We start from the raw sequence: 18,806 nt of genomic DNA, 5'->3' as shown, positions 1-18,806 counted from the left end.
TATTTTGTTGACCTAAGCAAGCCACATGCCTGCTGCTTTATTGTACATGTCAGGCTTCCAAAACACCTTCATAATGTGATGTGTCACCTGAAAGTGTCCTGTGGGCTCAACTTATTCCACCAACAGTCGCTCAAGAATGTATTCAGATTCACCAATACACAACCTTACTCTGTCCCTAATGGAAACACTTTAACTGATGCCTTCTTTTCTAGCCTTGTGTTTTTTACACAGTCACATCTCAAGAGATCGCTCCTAAAAAGCCCACCAAACTCAGTAGTTGATTTCATCTGTTGTTTCCTACTCCTTATTTTTCAGCTTGTAGCAGAAATTCTCATTTTTCCATCAGTGAAGGAAATTGCACTGACTGAGAAACAGGTTGATGACATCTTTTGGAGATTTTCTACCACAAAGTCCTAAAAGTTGCCAAGTCCAATACTGGCAAGCTGAGGTGCAGGTTGGAGTAAGGGGTGAGGGGGACATAAGCCTGAAATAATACTTGACCTTTGATAAGAGGACATTTGTGGAGTCAGCATTCCTGGAGGTATTTTAAGAGGCATCTGGATCTGGTGCTGGTGATACAGTTTAGTGGTTTAGGGGTTACAGTGGCAGTGCTGGGTTGATTACAGGACTGGATGATCCCAAAGGGCTCTTCCAGCCTTGATGGTCCTGATTCTGTAATTCTGAACCATGCTAGGTGGAGCTCGCTGAGTCTTAAATTGTTCTCCACAAAAAGCGAGTGTGTCACATCTACAGCTCTGATACATAAACTCACCAAGCTGTTGCTTGAAGGATTGAAGGTGACAATGTGAAATCCCATGGGAAGTCATTGCAGGCTTAGATAGACACAAATAATCACAAATGTACATTAGCACTTTTCATTCAAATATATCCTGTTCCTAAATTTATGACACTGGATGAGTTCCGTGTGCATGCTGGCTAATAGCCATGGGTTTTATAATCTGGACAATGTGGGATTCTGGTAAAGAAAACATCCAGACACACATGGAGCAAACCTACACTATAGATACAGGGTTTTTGTGGGTTTTTTTGTGTGTTTTTTTTTTTTTTTTTTTTTTTTTGTGTGTTACAGGTTACTTTCACTGTCAGATGACAACAAGTTAAAAGTGAAAAAGAGGAAAATCTTAAAACCTGTTTCTTCTGCCTCTGACTTAACGCTAAGAAGCAATGTGAAACCAGACTGTTTACTTCTGTACTTCACGGAGGAAGCGTCATGAGGGTTGTGAAAGTTCCCCGCTTCCTCCTTGGTGATGAAACTTCTTTAAAAAAAAAACAAACAAAAAAAGAGTATCTTTGCATAATTTCATAACGCGGGCTCGGGCAGTGGCCGGCGCTGAGGAGGCTCCGGGCCCGCTCCCGCCCCGCCCCGGCGCGGCCCGGCCCGGCCAGCACTCGGCGCCCGCCATGGCGGGGCTGGGGCCGGGCGGCGCGGCGGAGCCGCGGCCGCTGCTGGTGAAAATCGTCATGGCCGGAGAGTCCTGCGTGGGGAAGACCTCCATCGTGCGCAGGTACATGGAGCCCGGCTCGCCTCCCGCCGGCTCTCCCGCCACTTCGTACATGGCCACGATCGGTGAGTGCCCGCCGGCTCCGTGCGCCTCCGCCCGCCTCGCTGCCGCCCCTCGCCCTCCCCTCCCCGGTGCCCGCGGCTCACACGCGCCCAGACCGGCGCTGTCAGCGCGGCACCGCCGGGCTGGGAGGTGTCGAACCTCCCTGCGCTGAGCCGTGCTGGTGTGCAGCCGCGTCCAGCAACTTAAACCTTTGCCGTGGTGTCAGGACGTGTCACACTGGCTCCAGAGCCGCTGGAAAGCGCTGGCTTGTTACACTGTCCTTGCTCTCGTCTGGGCATTGGGAACCTACTCCTGGTGTAAACTTGTGAAGACTTGTTTCTCACGGTTTCTTATTGTCCACTGAGGCCCTGCTGCTGTACATCGGTGCAGGAAAAAAATATAGAGCCCCAGATCAGCTAGGTTGGAAATGACCTCTGAGATCATCGAGTCCAGCCTGTGACCAAACACTGCCGTGTCAAACAGACCATTCACTGAGTGCCTTGTCCGGTCTTAAACATCTGCAGGGTGACTCCACCACCTCCCTGGGCAGCCTATGCCAATGTCTAATCACGCTTTCTGTGAAGAAATTCTTTCTAATGTCCAACCTAAACCTTCCCTGGCACAGCTTGAGGCTAATTTTTCTTGTCCTGTCACCTGTTGCCTGAGAGAAGAGGCCGATCCCCACCTGGCTACCGCCTCCCTCAGGGAGTTGTCAGATGTCAGTAAAAAGCCCAGTTCATCAATATTTCAGGCTAGAAAGGGCTTTAACTTTGTGTTTATAACTTTAATGGTATAAAGATACCTTCTACTGTAGTTAGCAGTGTGCGTGACGATTAAAGCAGAGCTGTTGCTATGATGGAAATAGTTAACCCTGCCAGACCATGTCAGTTCTGCAGCTGGCAGGTGATGGGGAGCTCCCCACTGCCTTGGCACTCCCAGGCCCACAGTGCCGTGGGGAATGGCAGGATGACTGTCCACATGCTGAAAACCTTGTCTCCAGCATGAAGATGTGTTCTCCCAAATCCTCATCAGGAAATTTTCATTTTTAAGAGTTTGCGTGTAAGAATATTTTTTCTTTGATTTAATTTGATTTTGAAGAGAAAACTAAATTATGCCAGGAAGTTGTGTATTCCTGCATTTGGAATTTGCATGGTTCATTTACACATCTTTCAACTGGGGAGAAGTTGGCATAGTGGAATTCAATACCAGACAGTAGCTGTGGCAGTAGTTGGTCCAGGGAATACTTAATGTACACGAGATGATTTGACCTGCCTACATAAGAATGGCTGAAATTTACCCACTTCTTATTTTCTTGCCCTGTCTTACAAAGCAGTTTCTAAAAGCAGCACAGACGAAGAGGGAAGAACACAACTAACAGTAAAGTCAGTAAATTGATGCTAATAATAGGCAACTTGTTGCCAGGCTTAGCAAGAAAGCCCAAAGAGTGATTATAAAAATAACAGCTTTGTTGTGCTTTACATTAAGATGTGCTTTACATTGAGATTCCTGACCATCAGGTTATTATTTTGAGACATAATTTCTTTTACTCCTGACTCAGTCCACTGCAGACTGAAAAAACTTTTATATGATAATGATATTTAGAATATATATCCCAACTTGTGACTTGAACTATTTCAAGGGATGATGAAGATAATAGTTTTTGGGACAGTTTATGGACTAAGATTAATCTCTTTAGTTTCATTAGTGACACATATTATTGAGATATTTAAGAACTTTTTTTTTTAAATGCTTATCTGGAATATAAATGAATAATCCAAACATGGTATTTGTTCCTGAATGTGTTTTTAATGTTATTTCTGAAATACTATGTTCCATTTAATTCCATTTTACCATGTGTTTTAGAGCTTGGACTTTGAAAAAAATTTGGATTATGAGTGATGTCTTCCAAAAGAGTAATGTTGGAAGTGGAAGGTTCCTTTTTCATTGTGACAGCTGCAATGGAGAGGATGCCCTAGAGATTGTGGCTCCTAGTGGTGTAAAGGAAGAAGACACATAGTGTTTTCTCAGTTTTTGATGTCTTCTTCCTCACTGTTGATACCAACAGAATAAATAACTGGTTTTATCTGGATGCCTGTTTCATACAAGCTCAGTCAAATGATCCTTTCTGTTGTACAGCCTATTAAATGCTCATCTGCTGTCAGGTGTTTTTTCACTTTATCTGTCCAATTGAAATGGTGATTTGAGTAGAGGGAACATTATCCCGACTGTGCAGTCTTGCAACTTCCTCAGTTCCCCGACAAAACCATACGCCATCACCTTCCTTGGTGGCAGAGAGTCATAGGCACAGAAGTTAAAAGGTAGTTGAAAGTCTCATTTCTATGTCATCATGAATCACAGATCTGTGTTACTAGGAAAATTCCTAGTGTTATTGCTGGGGAAAAAGCCTGATAAGCATTTTGTAGTAGGCTCTGGTAGTTGTGAACTTTTCTAAAATTATGTATTTTATGAGAAAATGCAAAAAATACATCCACTGTAAATTTTCATTGAAAGCTTTTAATGCAGCACTTAAACACTCAAGGCTGGGTGCCCTTCCTCCTCTTCAGTTGCATAGTTTGGATAAATTATCAGCAGTTATAGTTTTCTAATTAAACTTACACACATCATAAGGTGGATGCATTGTATTATGAATAGATTATAAAGAATAAATGCTTTTGTTTATACAGTGGTACTGCGTATAAAGTCATAGAGGTTTATGAACAGAAGAACCTCCATGCATACCAGTGAACAGAATTGAGATCTCACAGGCTGTGAGATTATTTTGCTGTATTACAGTCGCTGTGGTCTTTCAGCACATGTGTTTTCTGTGAGAAACATTTCTGCAGAGCTATGAGTCCTCCCAAATCTGTCATAGTTTAAATTGGTACTTCAACATTAGGATTAAAAAGTCTATGTAGATTCCCTGATATTTACCTTAGAAGGGAATAAAGTAATCAACAAAAATGAACCATATTGAAAGTAAGTATGTCCTGTGTTAAGAACACCAATAGCAATCCACATCTTAATTTTTTTTTTTTTAACAAAACTGGATATTTTTGTCACTCTTGTTTTTCTAACAAGCCATCTTATCCCATGAGTTGCTTTTCTCAGCAAACCAGGAATTACCAGTACTTGTGACTGCTCAGACACCGCTCTGCTTCAGACATTTCTTGATATGTTCAGAAAATAATGTGATGCAAGTAATGCACCAGCAATTAGGAGGGGTTAAGTATGGGTTAGGAGTAACAGTGGAAACTCAACCTACCACATCTCACTGGGCACTTGCCCAGTTTGGGCACAGGAGCTGCTAGGAACTGCTTCCCTGTTCCTGAAGTTGAAGATGCTGTATGACAGGCAGTGGGCTAGGTAGAGCCTGCACAGGGGCATTCACCACCACCCTCTGTCCCTGCTTTCACTGTTGTGTCCTGCTAAGCTACTCAAACTTGCATTTTCTCTGGATAGATATAGGTTTTTGAGCATTTTCTATCAGGAACCCACCAGCTCTGTTTGGGTGAAAAGTGTGCTGTAATTTTCCAGGCCAGCTGCAAAAGACCTTTTTGGAAAGGACTTCTACAATTGGCCAAAGGGAGGGAAGAGAGGGGCATTTCACAGCTGAATTACCCTGTAGCTGACTATTTTTATACTTTTTATATTTAATTGTCTTTAAGGTTCCTCAGTCCTAATATGGGCATTTTCTACTCTTTGAAATGCAAAGAAAATAAATTTTCATGGCTATAAAAGTTGGAAATAACAACCAGAATTAGAGCTTGCACCCAGCATTCCCCTTCTTGGTTTGATTTGACAGCCTAAAAGAAGCAAGTACATGCTGTTGCATTCCAATAACATTTATCTCAAGAGCTGTAATCAATGCTTGCTTTGTTATGTTGATCATGTTGTATACCAGGTGGGCCTTAAAAGCATCTGAAATCTGTGAGCTGTCTTTGCCATTGTGTATCTCATTTTTCTTTTCTGTCTTTCCAATTTGCTAAGTTTGCTGGAAATTTCATATAAAGACATGAACAATTCATGCATGCAGAACATATTGACTTCTGGTTTTCACTAACATTCATTGACCTTTTAGGTCAATAAATTTTGAAGTTGACTTAAGAAGTCAATATGCCTGATTTTAATTTAGATTAAGTTTTAGTCTGATTCAGCACTCTGCTTCCCTTTTTTACAATTTTTTTTTAAAGCTTATAGCAATTTATTATTAAAATGTATGTCAACTAAGAACTTTTCCCTATAGTTCTGGGAATCCATGTCTGGACTATAATTTTTTGCTGTGTTCCCAATGTACCATTTGTAAGTGACACTCCAGCCTCACAGTGTATACTCTGTCCCTTTCAACTGCTTCAACATCAATTGTAGAAAATGATACAGATAATTAAACAAAACCATGTGAATTTCAGGAGCAAATGTTTTCCATCACGTTGGAATTTCACCTTACATGAGCAAATTTTACTTAAATCACATTTCCTTCTCACAATATTAATTCCATCAAGGAAGCTTTGTGTAATATTAATTACAGATACCAATTATATTATTTCATCTTTCCTTTTCATTGAAGCTTCAATGAAAATTCATCAAGTGAAGGACATGATTATCATAATAATTTTTGAAATCCACTTCAATTCCCTTACCACATACACACAAAAAAATGGTAATGGCATTGAAAGTGTATGTGAGTGCATGCATGTGAGAGTGTACTTGTCAAAATTTTGTGCACAAGACATCTGTCCTAAAGGAAGGGAGCATTTCCTCTGCACTTTTGGTTTGCTGCCATGGGTGCTTTCCTTTGATAAAGTAATTTGGCTTGCACATTCTTACAGAAATACAGTGGTATTAACTTAATTTTTTTGTGATTTGTTAATCTGTCTGGTTACTTCAAATGACATTACTACTAGTGAAAAGACACTGCCATTTTAAGTAGCTATTCTTTGATCTTATAGAATTTTGCCCATACAGTATGGTCAGCTGTCATGATGTTACCTTAACTTCATTTACTATAATTGACAAAAAGAACCTTATTTTCAGTGGGGGGGGGGGGGAAGCAATCATAGAAATTATCAAATGGTATTTCAAACTTCAGCAATTAAATAATAGGGGAAACAATGCTTTACTCTGCAAAAATATGTCATTCTAAGATAGCAGCTGATAGCTGGCAGATTCTTATTTTAGAACTGGAACTTCAACAGCTCATAAATCTAGGTATCATCTAACACATCTGGAGTACTAATTTGACAATTCAATAAAGGAAGACGCTATAAATCATAAGGAAGATGTCTCTGACGAAGGATCTGTAGTGTATGTAGAGACAACATTCTGCATTGATGTTAAGTGTTAACACTTGCTTCTAGCATTGCCTTTCTGGATCTGATTGAGGCTGTAGAGCCAATCCTCTTCACTTTTAATTAAATCCCATGTATGTTTGTCTTTGCACTTAATGCGTACAGGCAAGTCCTATTTCTGCTCATGTAACCCTGGGTTTTCTTTTTTAGGGATTTGGAAGTAAGGACAGAAAAATTGTGTTGCACATGTGACAGCTGCTTTGTAAGCAATTTTACCTTCCCACTCATAGCTGCCATGCTCTTGAAAATCACCACTGTATTTGCACAATGTACTGTTGTGCATAGGCCATGAAACTGCTGTCACGTCCCTTGCCAATCCATGGTAATGCTTAATTGTAGTTTCAGAGTATCTTCACCTTTGCTTTGACCTGCCCCTTCTTTGCTTGGTATTGGCATTGCTTTGTATTGTATCTGTGCAATGTATTGGCACTCAGCAGTGAATAATTTCCTTTAAAGCTTCCATTTTGCATGTATAGGGTTGGTTAGTTATTCTTTCTATGGAATTGTTCCTTTTCACTTTCTGTTTGAAATTGCGTGATAACTAGAGCTAAGAAACAATCTTCAAAGGGAATCCATGTTATTATGAGAAATGTTACAGATTTTTCTTTTTTCTTCTAGGCATTGATTTTAAAGTAAAGCCAGTAATGTTTAATGATAGAAGAGTGAAACTTCAAATATGGTAAGTTTTAATTAGTATCACAAAAAAAAGCCAACTAAATTGCATTATGATATGAAAAACCTGATCTACTTTTAATTGTGTGTCTTCATAATGTGCAGGTGCTCCTACTAGATAATTTTAAAATTTGAATTTAGACTGGGAGAGTGTATTTTCTTGCAACAGCTAATGGAAGTTAAAAAGAGGCTTGTCACTGGGTTGCATGAGCAATAAAACTTGCAGCATACAAACAAGTGCAGATCTATGATCTGTATGAAGTGTATTTAATTGTATAGGAACATTGAGGAAAGTGACAAAGGAAGAAGATGTTACATTTCATTACCCATCAAATGTATGTTCAAAAGGGTCACCAAGAGAAATTACTTTTGATAAGATGAATCTTTGTGAATGTACACTATTTTTGGTTTTGAAATTTTTCTAAAGGTTATGTAGGGCTTCTGACATCTGGCATCTAATACTGAAGATTATCTCTATATACCAGTATTTAACTTGTCAAGGAGTAAATCTGTAAATGAATTATCTGACTGGTATTGGATCTGCACTTATTCCATCTGAGGCTTTAATGCAAAAATAATAGAGGCTTGGTTATAGTTTTCTTAAGGCATAATTCATAGAATCATAGAATATGCTGGGTTGGAAGGGACACATCAGGATCATTGAGTCTGACTTCTGGCCTTGCACAGGACACCAAGAATCACACCATGTGCCTGAGAACATTGTCCAAATGCTTCTTGAACTTTTGTCAGGGTCAGTGCTGTGACCACTTCCCTGGGGAGTCTGTTCCAGTGCCCAACCACCCTCTGGGTGAAAAACCTTCTCCTGACAGCCAGCCTACCTGCCCCTGACTCAGCTTCTGGCCATGTCCTCAAGTCCTGTCACTGGTCACACAGAGTGAAAATCTTGGTACCTGCCCCTCTACTTCCCCTTGTGAGGAAGTTATAGACTGCAGTGAGGTCTCCCTTCAGTCTCATCTAGGCTGAACAAACCAAGTGACCTCGGACACTCCTTGTATGGCTTCCCCTATTCTCATGCCCCACCTTTGGATGCTCTCTAAGAGCTTAATGCCTTTTTTATATTGTGGTATCCAAAACTGCGCCCAGCACTTGAGGTGAGGCTGTTCCAGTGCACAGCAGAGTGGGACAGTCCCCTCCCTTGCCTGGCTGGGGATGCTGTGCCTGATGTACCACAGGACATGTTTGGTCCTCCTGACTGCCAGGGCACTGCTGGCTCATGTTCAAATTGCCAGTGGCCAGGGTCCCCAGGTCCCTTTCTGCAGCCCTGCCTTCCAGTAAGTCATTCCCCAGTCTGTACACACCACCAGGATTATCCTGTCCCAGGTGCAGAATCCGGCACTTGCCCTTGTTAAACTTTGTGCAGTTGGGGATTGCCCAGTCCTCTCATTTGTCGAGGTCTCTCTGCAGGGCCTCTCTGCTTTGGAGGGAGTCAACAGCTTCTCCCAATTTAGTATCTTTGGCAAACTTACTTAGTGTCCCTTTGAATCCTGTATCCCAGTGGTTAATGAAGATGTTAAAGAGAACTGGGCTGAGGATGGAGCTCTGCAGAACCCCACTGGTGACCTGACCCCAGCCTGATGTGACCCCATTCACTGTAACCCTTTGTGCCTGACTTGTGAGCCAGCTGCTCACACATCACTCCACATGGTTATCCAGCTGTGTGCTGGACATTTGGTCTGGAAGGTACTGTGGGAGACACTACCAAAAGTTTTGCTGAGGTTCAGTGAGACCATATCTACTGGCTTTCCTAGATCAACTAGGTGGATTACCATTTTATAGAAGGAAGTCAGGTTCAACAAGCTGGACTTTGGCCTGCTGTGCTGTCTGTGACCAATGACTGTGTTGTCATCCAGGTGTATCTCCCAGAATAATATTTTTCATTATTTTATTGGGCACTGAAGTGAGACTGACAGGCCTGTAGTTTCCAGGGTCTTGCCCTTCTTGAAAACTGTGGCAGCTTTACCCAGCTTCCAGTCATCTGGGACCTCTCCAGACTCCCAAGACTGCCTAAAAATTAAAAGAGGCTTTGTGATGACATCAGCCAGCTTTTTGAGAATTCTCAGATGAATCCCATCAGGCCTCATGGATTTGTAGGGATCCAGCTGGAGAAGCAGATCCCACACAGTTTCTGGGTTGACTAGGAGTCAATCATTCACAGTCATGGTCCTCCAGCTCAGGGCACTGAGACTCCCTTGGTCTGTCATCTGTGTTGAAGACAAAGAATCCATTAAACACCTCTACTTGTCCATGTCCTTCTAGGTGAGGTGACCATCCTCATCCTGTAATGAGCTGATGTTATTTCTACACTACCTTTTGCCATTCATAGATTTGAAAAATCTTTTTATTGTCTCCCATGTTTCTGTCAGCTTTGACTCCAGTGTAGCTTTGACCACACAAATTTTCTCCCTACAGTAGCAAACAGAATCTCTGTATTCTTTCCACGTCACCTGACTTTGCTTTGACTGGGCATGCACCTTCCTTATTCATTTTATTTCCTACCAGGTTTCACTTATGCCATTGACGTCATGTCTCTGGGACTGGGACAAAGCTTGGAGCTTGTCTCATTTGTTCCTTTTGCTTGGTGTGGTAGTGTAGAAACATTTCAGGTTTGGCTACTTTGTAGCCAACATCTCCTGAAGCAGATTGAGGGATCCCATTTGTGTTTGTTTACTCAGGTTTTGGTATTATGTGTAAGAATCGCTGTGTCCATATATTTTATGGCTTTTTCCCTAAACCTCTCTTCCATCTAAACCAGGTTGTTGTTTGTATCATGGTTTACAGGCCGTCAAAATATGGGGATGTCATCTGACATCTGATCTTTTTATCACCTGAATATATATAAAGAAGGAATGGTGGGCTTGACATTAATCTCAAGTTTCAGCCACTGGCTTGGCTTCCCTAGTAGGTCTGTATTATTCAGAATAAATTTCCAGTTTATTTCTTTTATTGCTATATCTGGCACCCAGATTTTCTTTCATCTGTATTTTTTCTTGTTCTTTTCGTGTTAGAGTATATAATTTAAAATTTGGACAACACTCCTTAAAGTAAAGTAATCTTTCTTGGGGATTCTGCAGTTTGATCATCTCTTTTTTGTTTATTTGTTTGTGTGTGTGTGATTTGTTACCATTTCCTTCAGGGATACTGCTGGCCAGGAACGGTTCCATACACTTAGTACCAGCTATTTCCGTGGTGCACAAGGCTTTGTTCTCGTCTATGACATCACAAATCTGAAGAGTTTTCAAAGTATAACAGTATGGATAAATGACATATATGAGGTAAATATATCTGTCAGTGACTGATTGCTAAATGAAAGTAATTAATGTGTCATTTTAAACAACTGCATGAGATGTATTCTTGTTCCTGTGTGTTTCTAACCAGAATTTCTTGCATTTAACTCAGCACAAAGTATGATAGTAGAATTACTGTCATCTGAAACTGGAACATGGTTTATATTTAGGCAAGCCCATGTTGATGGAGGAATGTTTTCTGAAGTATTTCTAAAACATAGCTTCCAATCCTTCATTGTGCATGCTGTGTTATGGTGCTCTTGTCACTGGTGTGGCTATGCATAGATCAGTCTGCATGAGCTCATCCTGGGATTTTAATTAGATTCCATATCAACATTCTGTATCACAGCCAGTGATTTCCCTTTCCTAATTTCATTACTTCAGTGTAGTTATCTCATCCCAAGATCAAAGGAATTAAATATCCTCTTTGTCCTTGCTGCATATTCCTGGAGAGGATGGTTTCAAGAGAGAGGAAGTGGGGTGGGAGGCTGTTTGGTTAGCTCAGCTGCTCATGATGCTGCAGCCAGAAATACGTGCTTTCATGTGACATAGGAAGTGATTCAACAGCACATGGCTGCCAGACAGGGTTATGTGTTCCTGCTGGACCTTGTCAGAGCCCTCTATGCTTCACTCTGACTTCCTAATGTGGTAGAAAACTAACACAGCAAAAGAAGTTGAGTGTTTTTTCTGCTCTATTAGTGAGCTTGAGAGGCTCATAGAAAGGTCTGACACTTACTGGAGCTGCAGTAAGGTAAACAGGTAGGAGTAGGAAGGCCAGAAGAAGAATGTCTGGAAACCATGTGAAGGGAGGGAGGAGTGGGCAAGCCCTTAGACATGACATCATTCAGCTGACTAACCCTGTATTCCAAGTCTTTTTTGGTAGGTCTCTCTTGATGTATTCTTTATTAGATAGAGGCAAGGCAGTTTTGGAATAGAATCGAATAGTTCAGGTGTAAGGGACCTTCAATGATCACCCAGTCCAGCTGCCTGACCACTTAAGCGCTGACTAAAAGTTAAATTATGTTATTTCTTAATAACATTGTCCAGATGCCTCTTAATTTGGCTTGGGGAATTGACCGTCTCCCTAGGAAGCCTGTTCCAGTGTTTGACCACCAGCTCAGTAAAGAAATGCTTCCCAATGTCCAGTCTGAATATCCCTGGCACAACTTTGAGCCATTCCCATGTGTCCTGTCTTTTGATACCATGGAAAAAAGATCAGTATCTTTCAGATTAGTATCTTCAGATCAGTATCTTTCCCTCCTCAGGAGGGTGTAGGGAGCAGTGATTGCCCCTCAGCAGTAGCACAGCAGTTTGTAGTTAGTATGCTTGTGGAAGTTAGTGTAAGAATATAAGCAAGGTAGTGCTCTCCATTGATCAAAATCAAGTAAAGTTTAAGGCAGGTTTTTAAATACTCTTGTGATTTGGTGGGGATGGATGGGAAAGGGGGCTTTTCATCTTGGGAAAGGGGTTTTGAAATAAAACCATCAAATGCATTATTTTCTCTCTTCACAGCTTCAGTATACAGCTGAATTAATGAACTACACATGATCACATATCCAATAATATATACATGGGATATCTCATACTCTTAGGAAAACATTACATTCACATTATGTCACTTTTAAAAACATTACTCTGGTGACATAGTAAATCATTGTTCTTCACCTTAGAGCCATCTTAAAAGTCTTAGTGGCAACAGGGCCTAACTTCAGTAATGTGTTACAAAGGAGATTTGATGGCACAGTATTCTTCCTGTCTGCACACACTTTAAACTAACACATCTGTTTTATTATTTTGTTAAGAAAAGCATGTGTCTTTCTTCTGTTGGCCAAACAAAGTCACAGCAAGATATGCCCCTTCTTGTACAGTTTCATGGTTAACAAAGATTTATCTCAGCAAACAGTATGATAGCAGGTTTACTGTTACCTGAAACTGAAAATGTAGATTTTCTGCATCCATCTATCTATCTTGTCTGTCTGTCTAGCTATCAATCAATCATCTTTCAATGTAAAATATTGTTCTGGCTACACACTGGCTCCAAAGGGGTCATATTGTCCTGTCATCTCCAGTTAGATCAACAGGGTGATTGATTCAGTGGGCTACAGTGCACAGCCATAAACAGCAAGCAGGTATCAGGCTGTATGGCTGGGGTGGAGGGAAGGATGAGACTAGCTCCTGTGGCTACCATGTAGGTTTAGATCCAATTTAGTGAATCAGGAAATGACACCTGCACAAACCTGCTTTCCATTTGTGACATCTTAAAAGCTTTCATGTAGATGTACTCAAGGTATTAATACTTAGACTGTTTAATCTTAACCCCTGAAGGTACTTCTATTAGTTTAAAGTTTAAAAAATGGAAAAATACTCAATCTAAAACAATTTCTAGGAATGTAAATTGCATGATTGATTGTACCAATCTCAAAACTAGCAATTAGTGTTGTAATAGAACTAGATAGTAATAAAAAATTTAATTTAGTCCTAGTGGGATATCAATTTCTGAAGTGTCTTGGTTAAAATATATGGGGCTGTTCATTGCAAAAGAAATGTTTTTAAGCAATAACTGTTAAAAGACAGGGCATTTCATGAAAATTAATTACTTCCTGGAGGTTGGTGACATTCCTTGCACTTGCTTTGGTCTATGAATGAAAACCAGTTTTTAATTCCCTACAAATGCCCAGAATCAAAGTGACTGTTGCTACAGCACCATTTTTAAAATATGCAAGCGTAGAAAAAATAAATAAGTTTTTAAAAGGGAAACAGAGAGAATACAGGCTTCACTAAATACCAGACTAATAGGTGTAAAGCTTGCACCTGAACCAGTCAAACAGGAATTTTTGAGGCAATTCAGTTATTACATTATGCTCTCATTTTTTGGTTCTTTGCACATAAAGATTTTAAACGGAAAGTTTTTTTAAAAATCTGTTCAGTGTGCTAAGCCATTTTTGCAACAGTTGAAAATAACAATCCAAGCAATTTAGTATTCTTAAAAACTCCCATTGATTTTATAAAAACTGGCCAGTCAGTGCAATTACAATCAGATTACCAGTAATGTTCTGATTATATTTCGGTTAGTTTAAGTGTGGAATACAGCAACTTCACTATTAAAAATGAATTATTGTCCAAGGAAGTACAAGACACAAATATGCTTCCATCTCTGTATTGCTGTAAAATTTGAATTCAGAACTAGAGGAAATTAACATAACTGTACTTTTTAAAAGCTTGCTAGAAAAAATATACTCATGCATAGATTAATATTTTAGGACATTACTGGCAAGTCCAATATAGGGATATTGGATTTGTAATGCATTCATTAGGAGCATGATAATTGCAAGAAGATAACTTTAGAACCTGAAACCATTCTTTATTTGTAGAATTGCAGGTTGTGTTCAATTTATTAAAGTGTTCCTCCTGCTGACATGACTTTTAGCTACTGTATGCACCTGTTCTGAAAGGCTGATGCTGCTTGGCCTTTGAAAATTAAATAAATACATGCAGCTGTGTACCAAATAATTTTGCAGAAAACAGTTTTTTCCAGGATGTTTTGAACAAGATTCCAATTAACGTTGGCAAAAGGTTCCTCACAACAGAGTGGTTCAAATGCTCAAATAGGTGCGCAGAAAGGATCACTTAAATGAGACACTTAAAACTCCATTCAAAAAGGCCTTGAGCAACCTGACCTGATTTTGAAGTTGGCCCATCTTTGAGTGGAGGACTAGACCAGCTGGCTTCTAGAAGTCCTTGCCAACCTAAATCACTCCATTATTCACACATGGTGTCTGGGTCTCCAAAAATGGTTGACATAGATGGTAGGTCTTAATTTACTTCTAAATACCTTGAATTGGTTTTAATGGTGCCAGTCTCCTGATGTGCCATGAAGGTGGTGATACCAGCTCCTAACAATTATCTCTGTGCTGGTAATTGTCTGCCATCACAGAATTTTCTGCATGGAGAAGATAATTTTCTTTTCTTGTGCAAGTCTTGGTGACAGTAGTTTAGTGTTTTTTAAAACATTATCTTTCTATTTGTCCTACCTGGAGGTATGAACCAGGATGTGAACAGTATGAATTGTTGAGTTGCTGCCATTTCTGCATAGTGCCCTTTTTTGGTTTGGTTCCATCTGGTGCCTTTGAGAGACTAGACTATCTTTCAGCATCATACTTAAATAAAAGCAGCACAGCAAACTGCTTTACAAATGTAAATTAGTTTGACTTGAAACTCTTCTCAGTTTTTCTCCCTCAGATGGGAAAGCTTATTGTCAAAACATCAAATTGTCCCATTTCATAGATAGGTTTGTCATTATGGCTCTGATGAGAACTTAAAATTCCTGCTCTTGTCATTTTATTAAATTGGTTTTTCTGTAGTCCTAGGTTGGCTTTGGGATAAATTGGTTTATATCTACTGCATTCTAAATTTGCTAGTAGACAAATAAATTTTATCATTCATTTATTTCCACTGAAGTCCTGGAAACCAGGCATTTGTAATTAAGGTCATAAGGTGGCACTTAGGAAAGTATGTGGAAAGAGACATGTTTACCAATCCTATTATGAACACTGCCCATGTGATGCTTTCAAAGAGTCTCTGAGGACATTCTATTTCTAACAAAATTACTCTTCAGTACTACGAAGGGTAGGTTTCTAGTGTCATTATCTAATGAGTAAGACGTTTTCCAGTTTTATTGCCTTCTTCAGCTCTGCCTCCATCTTGATGTTTGACCATGTACATCTTCTTCAAATGTGAAAAGCTACATTTCTTCCTCAAATACTGACTGTTTAAGAATTCCCATAGTTTATTTTTCAGGTATGGGTTCTCAGTTTCACTGTTTGGACCTACAAACAAACTTCTGTTGCCTTTTCAAACTGTATTAATGAGTAATCAATATCATGCAGCCCTTCACAACTACACCCTGGAGATGTGGTGAAGGGACAAGGTGGTGTTCTGGAAGATGTATCCCTGGATAGATAGCTTTATACAAGGAGTCTCAGTGAGCTCATAATCATCATGGGGAGTTTGCTGCAGGGGAGGTTGGGATCATTCTTGGTAGTCTGTGTTCACCATTTAAGAAGTGAAGGGATAGTTTCTTCAATAGTCTGTAAGTACAGATATAGTGTCGTTTTCTCACAGAAAAGGTGTCTGCTACTTTTCATACTCACATAAATTCACAGCACTTCTGGAAAATAAAAACTGTAGGGAAAGAAGACCTAACATTTGAAAAAAATCCCACCCAAATCCCCATACAAATTGCATACAAAAGGACTGAGCAAGATATTTTTGCTTTTGCATCTTTGATTTCTGTTAATAGCCTCATAGTCAGGTTGTGTATTTCCCTGGCTGGGTGGACATTAAGCAGTGGGGTGAAGGGCACAGGAGGGTGGCCCCTATCAGTAGTGTGCTACAGAGACTGTGGTACTGTGATGTGAGTGTCCAGTGTTCTGAGTCCAGGATGTGGCACTGCTCAGTTTGAGGCTCTGCTGCTGCTCCCTCCCGTGGCCACTGCTCAGAGCAGCCTGGCTCCTCCTGCTGCTGCCAGATCCAGCTGCCTGGGAACCCAGTGGAAGAAAAACCCTTCTGCCAAAACCTGGTGGCTCCAAGCTGTGCCAAACATTTGAGAAGACTTGGTCAGTCTCAGTAAATCTCTTGGCTCCATTCTTTCTGAAAAATACAATGATGATGTTTTCCTTTTCAAAATAAAGTAGTGTAGGTATTCTCCAGGTTCAGATTATATTTCTTTTAACCTTCAGTAAAATGTGAACTTTGAAATGTTAAAACACCAAGAAAAACTGAGAGAGTGAACCAAAAATTGTCATTTTTGAGATACCAGAGTAAAACTTTATCTGGAAAAAAAAATATTTCTGCCTTGATGAAATTGATGATTTTTAATAGTACTTCATAAATGGGGAGAAAATGTTTCCTGAGTCTATGAGCTTACTCAGTGCTGACTTGCATAATAGGATTTTAACAACTGTAAAATAACCCTCATCTTTTTAGCTATAGATTTTGCATTTGCAAAGCTTATTCCTGAGCTATAAATAACAGAGCATGAAAATATACAGCAAGCTTTGGAAGCACTGAAAAGCCATATTTTTGGCCAGTATGCCTTTGCAGTTTTTATGCCAGCTGAGCACATGGTCAAACTACTGCCTAGTTGTATTGACTTAATTTTTTAAGATGTCATACATAATCAATTTTCAGAATTTAAAATGGACATCATTTTGACTAACAATCTTCAGTTTTCTAAATGCAAGAAACTGCAAGATACCATCTTTAAAAAAGGAGAACTGGAAGTGCTTTGGTGAAGGATCCAGACAAAGTGAAAATACATTAATACATTGTACTAATCTAGAAATAGTTATTTGCAGAAGTAAATACTTCACAGTGTTAATAGTAGTACTATTAATAGTAGTACTAAAAATACTAGCCAAAAGGCCTGGTACCTCAAACCTTGTTTAAATTTTGTTATTTTTTGAAGCTGTTTAGAAAGAATGTTCCTACTACAAAAATTTGTGCTGTTAATACAGAAATTAATTTACAGAATTAATTCAGTGGGTTTGTGCATGCAGTATGCAAGTATTTCCCTCTAGACTTTAACTTCACAGTGAAGTCAAATGTCACTCGTAAAACCTTCATCAACCTTCAGTATTATTCCAAATTAAAGGTTGATTACATAATGAGATTTAATTGTGTATTTACCCTATTTTGGGACTGATGTATGTGGTTTTATGTAGAGAGCCACTGATCTAAATGAGTGAAGCTTCATTGCATTCTGAAACAGTCAATGTTTTGGTCTATTAATCCAGGTTAGAATAATTCATTATATTAGGCCTCTACTTTGTAATCTTATGAAGTTTACTTCATTTTAATAAACTGTGGGTATGAAATAAGTCTAGATGACTCTAAGGAGTATGGATTAAGAAAAAAGAAATAGTGTTCCTTAATATTAAATTGTGGCTACTAATAAAGTCTTCAAATTGTTATAGAAGTAGAAATAGACTAAAAATAGTGTTCTCTCATCCTTTAATGAATGGAGGTTTTTCTCTGTGTGGTTGTGATGGATTTTGTCTTATGGCAAAGTTCCAAAAGTTAAGCGTTTGACAGAGATCAGAGATTTCATCAAAGTCCCTGTAGCGAGATCTGCAGCCTGAGACCAGGCTTTTTGAGTCATCAGGGAAGCTGTGGGAGCATGTACCTCCAGAATAAAAACCACAGCATCAGACTACAGTAGCTTCAATTGTTTGTAGATTGAGACCCTCAGTGTCCTCCATTTAAGCACCAGAAGTGGTTTTAAATATTATGACAACTGACAACGAATGTCAATTATCAAATTCCACATGCTGTTGCAGAATTATTCCCTTTCCTTGTCATTATTCCAGTCACATATAGTTACAATGACTTATCTTAAAATAACACTGATGTGAGAAACCCAGTGCATTTCACAGTCATCATGCAGGCGAGTGGATTAGAGGAACAGAGAAGGAGACAAGGTCAAAAAGGTAGATTTTTCTTCCTTTTGAAATCAATGAGGTTTTAAAATTTTACTTCATTAAAATCTATTGCCTTCTTCCTAGTGTCTTGGAATAATCAAACTTTTATGTTGAGTTTGAACACTTTGAAAGTAATTTTACTGTCTGTGTGCAAAAGTGAAGCACAGAGAGGTGCTCTTTCAGGTGCAGCAAATTCCTTCCCTTTACTTGTGAGTCTGGATGTAGACCAGAGTCATATGCTAATCTATGAATCTATTACTTTTAGTAGGGCAGTGTCTGTGAATTCAGGGCATTTCCAGTCACTTTAAAGCCTCAAGCTGGAGCATTCATCAGAAGATGGTGCCCATGCGCCGTATACTTTATATCTTACAAAAGAGTTTGGAAATTACACATGGCACTTCCAAGTAGCTTTTTTCTGCTCTTTGCATTCTTGCTGTTTTC

General features: G+C 39.6%; 1 protein-coding gene across 4 annotated transcripts in view; it reads left to right on the top strand.

The window, feature by feature from the left end:
• The first annotated feature begins 1,398 nt into the window (after nt 1-1,398).
• Nucleotides 1,399-18,806, top strand: part of LOC128800623 (ras-related protein Rab-10-like) — a 32,143-nt gene continuing 14,735 nt past the window's right edge. For all 4 annotated transcript variants that reach the window (XM_053965982.1, XM_053965964.1, XM_053965973.1 and 1 more), the window contains exons 1-3: nt 1,399-1,588; nt 7,529-7,589; nt 10,737-10,875. In XM_053965982.1, coding sequence (XP_053821957.1) covers nt 1,423-1,588; nt 7,529-7,589; nt 10,737-10,875 — 366 coding nt within the window. In that variant the 5' untranslated portion in view covers nt 1,399-1,422. The remainder of the gene's footprint in view (nt 1,589-7,528; nt 7,590-10,736; nt 10,876-18,806) is intronic.

Source organism: Vidua chalybeata, chromosome 1, assembly GCF_026979565.1.
Source record: "Vidua chalybeata isolate OUT-0048 chromosome 1, bVidCha1 merged haplotype, whole genome shotgun sequence".
In the NCBI taxonomy this organism is placed as follows: domain Eukaryota; kingdom Metazoa; phylum Chordata; class Aves; order Passeriformes; family Viduidae; genus Vidua; species Vidua chalybeata.
This window is presented reverse-complemented; position numbering and strand designations above follow the sequence as displayed.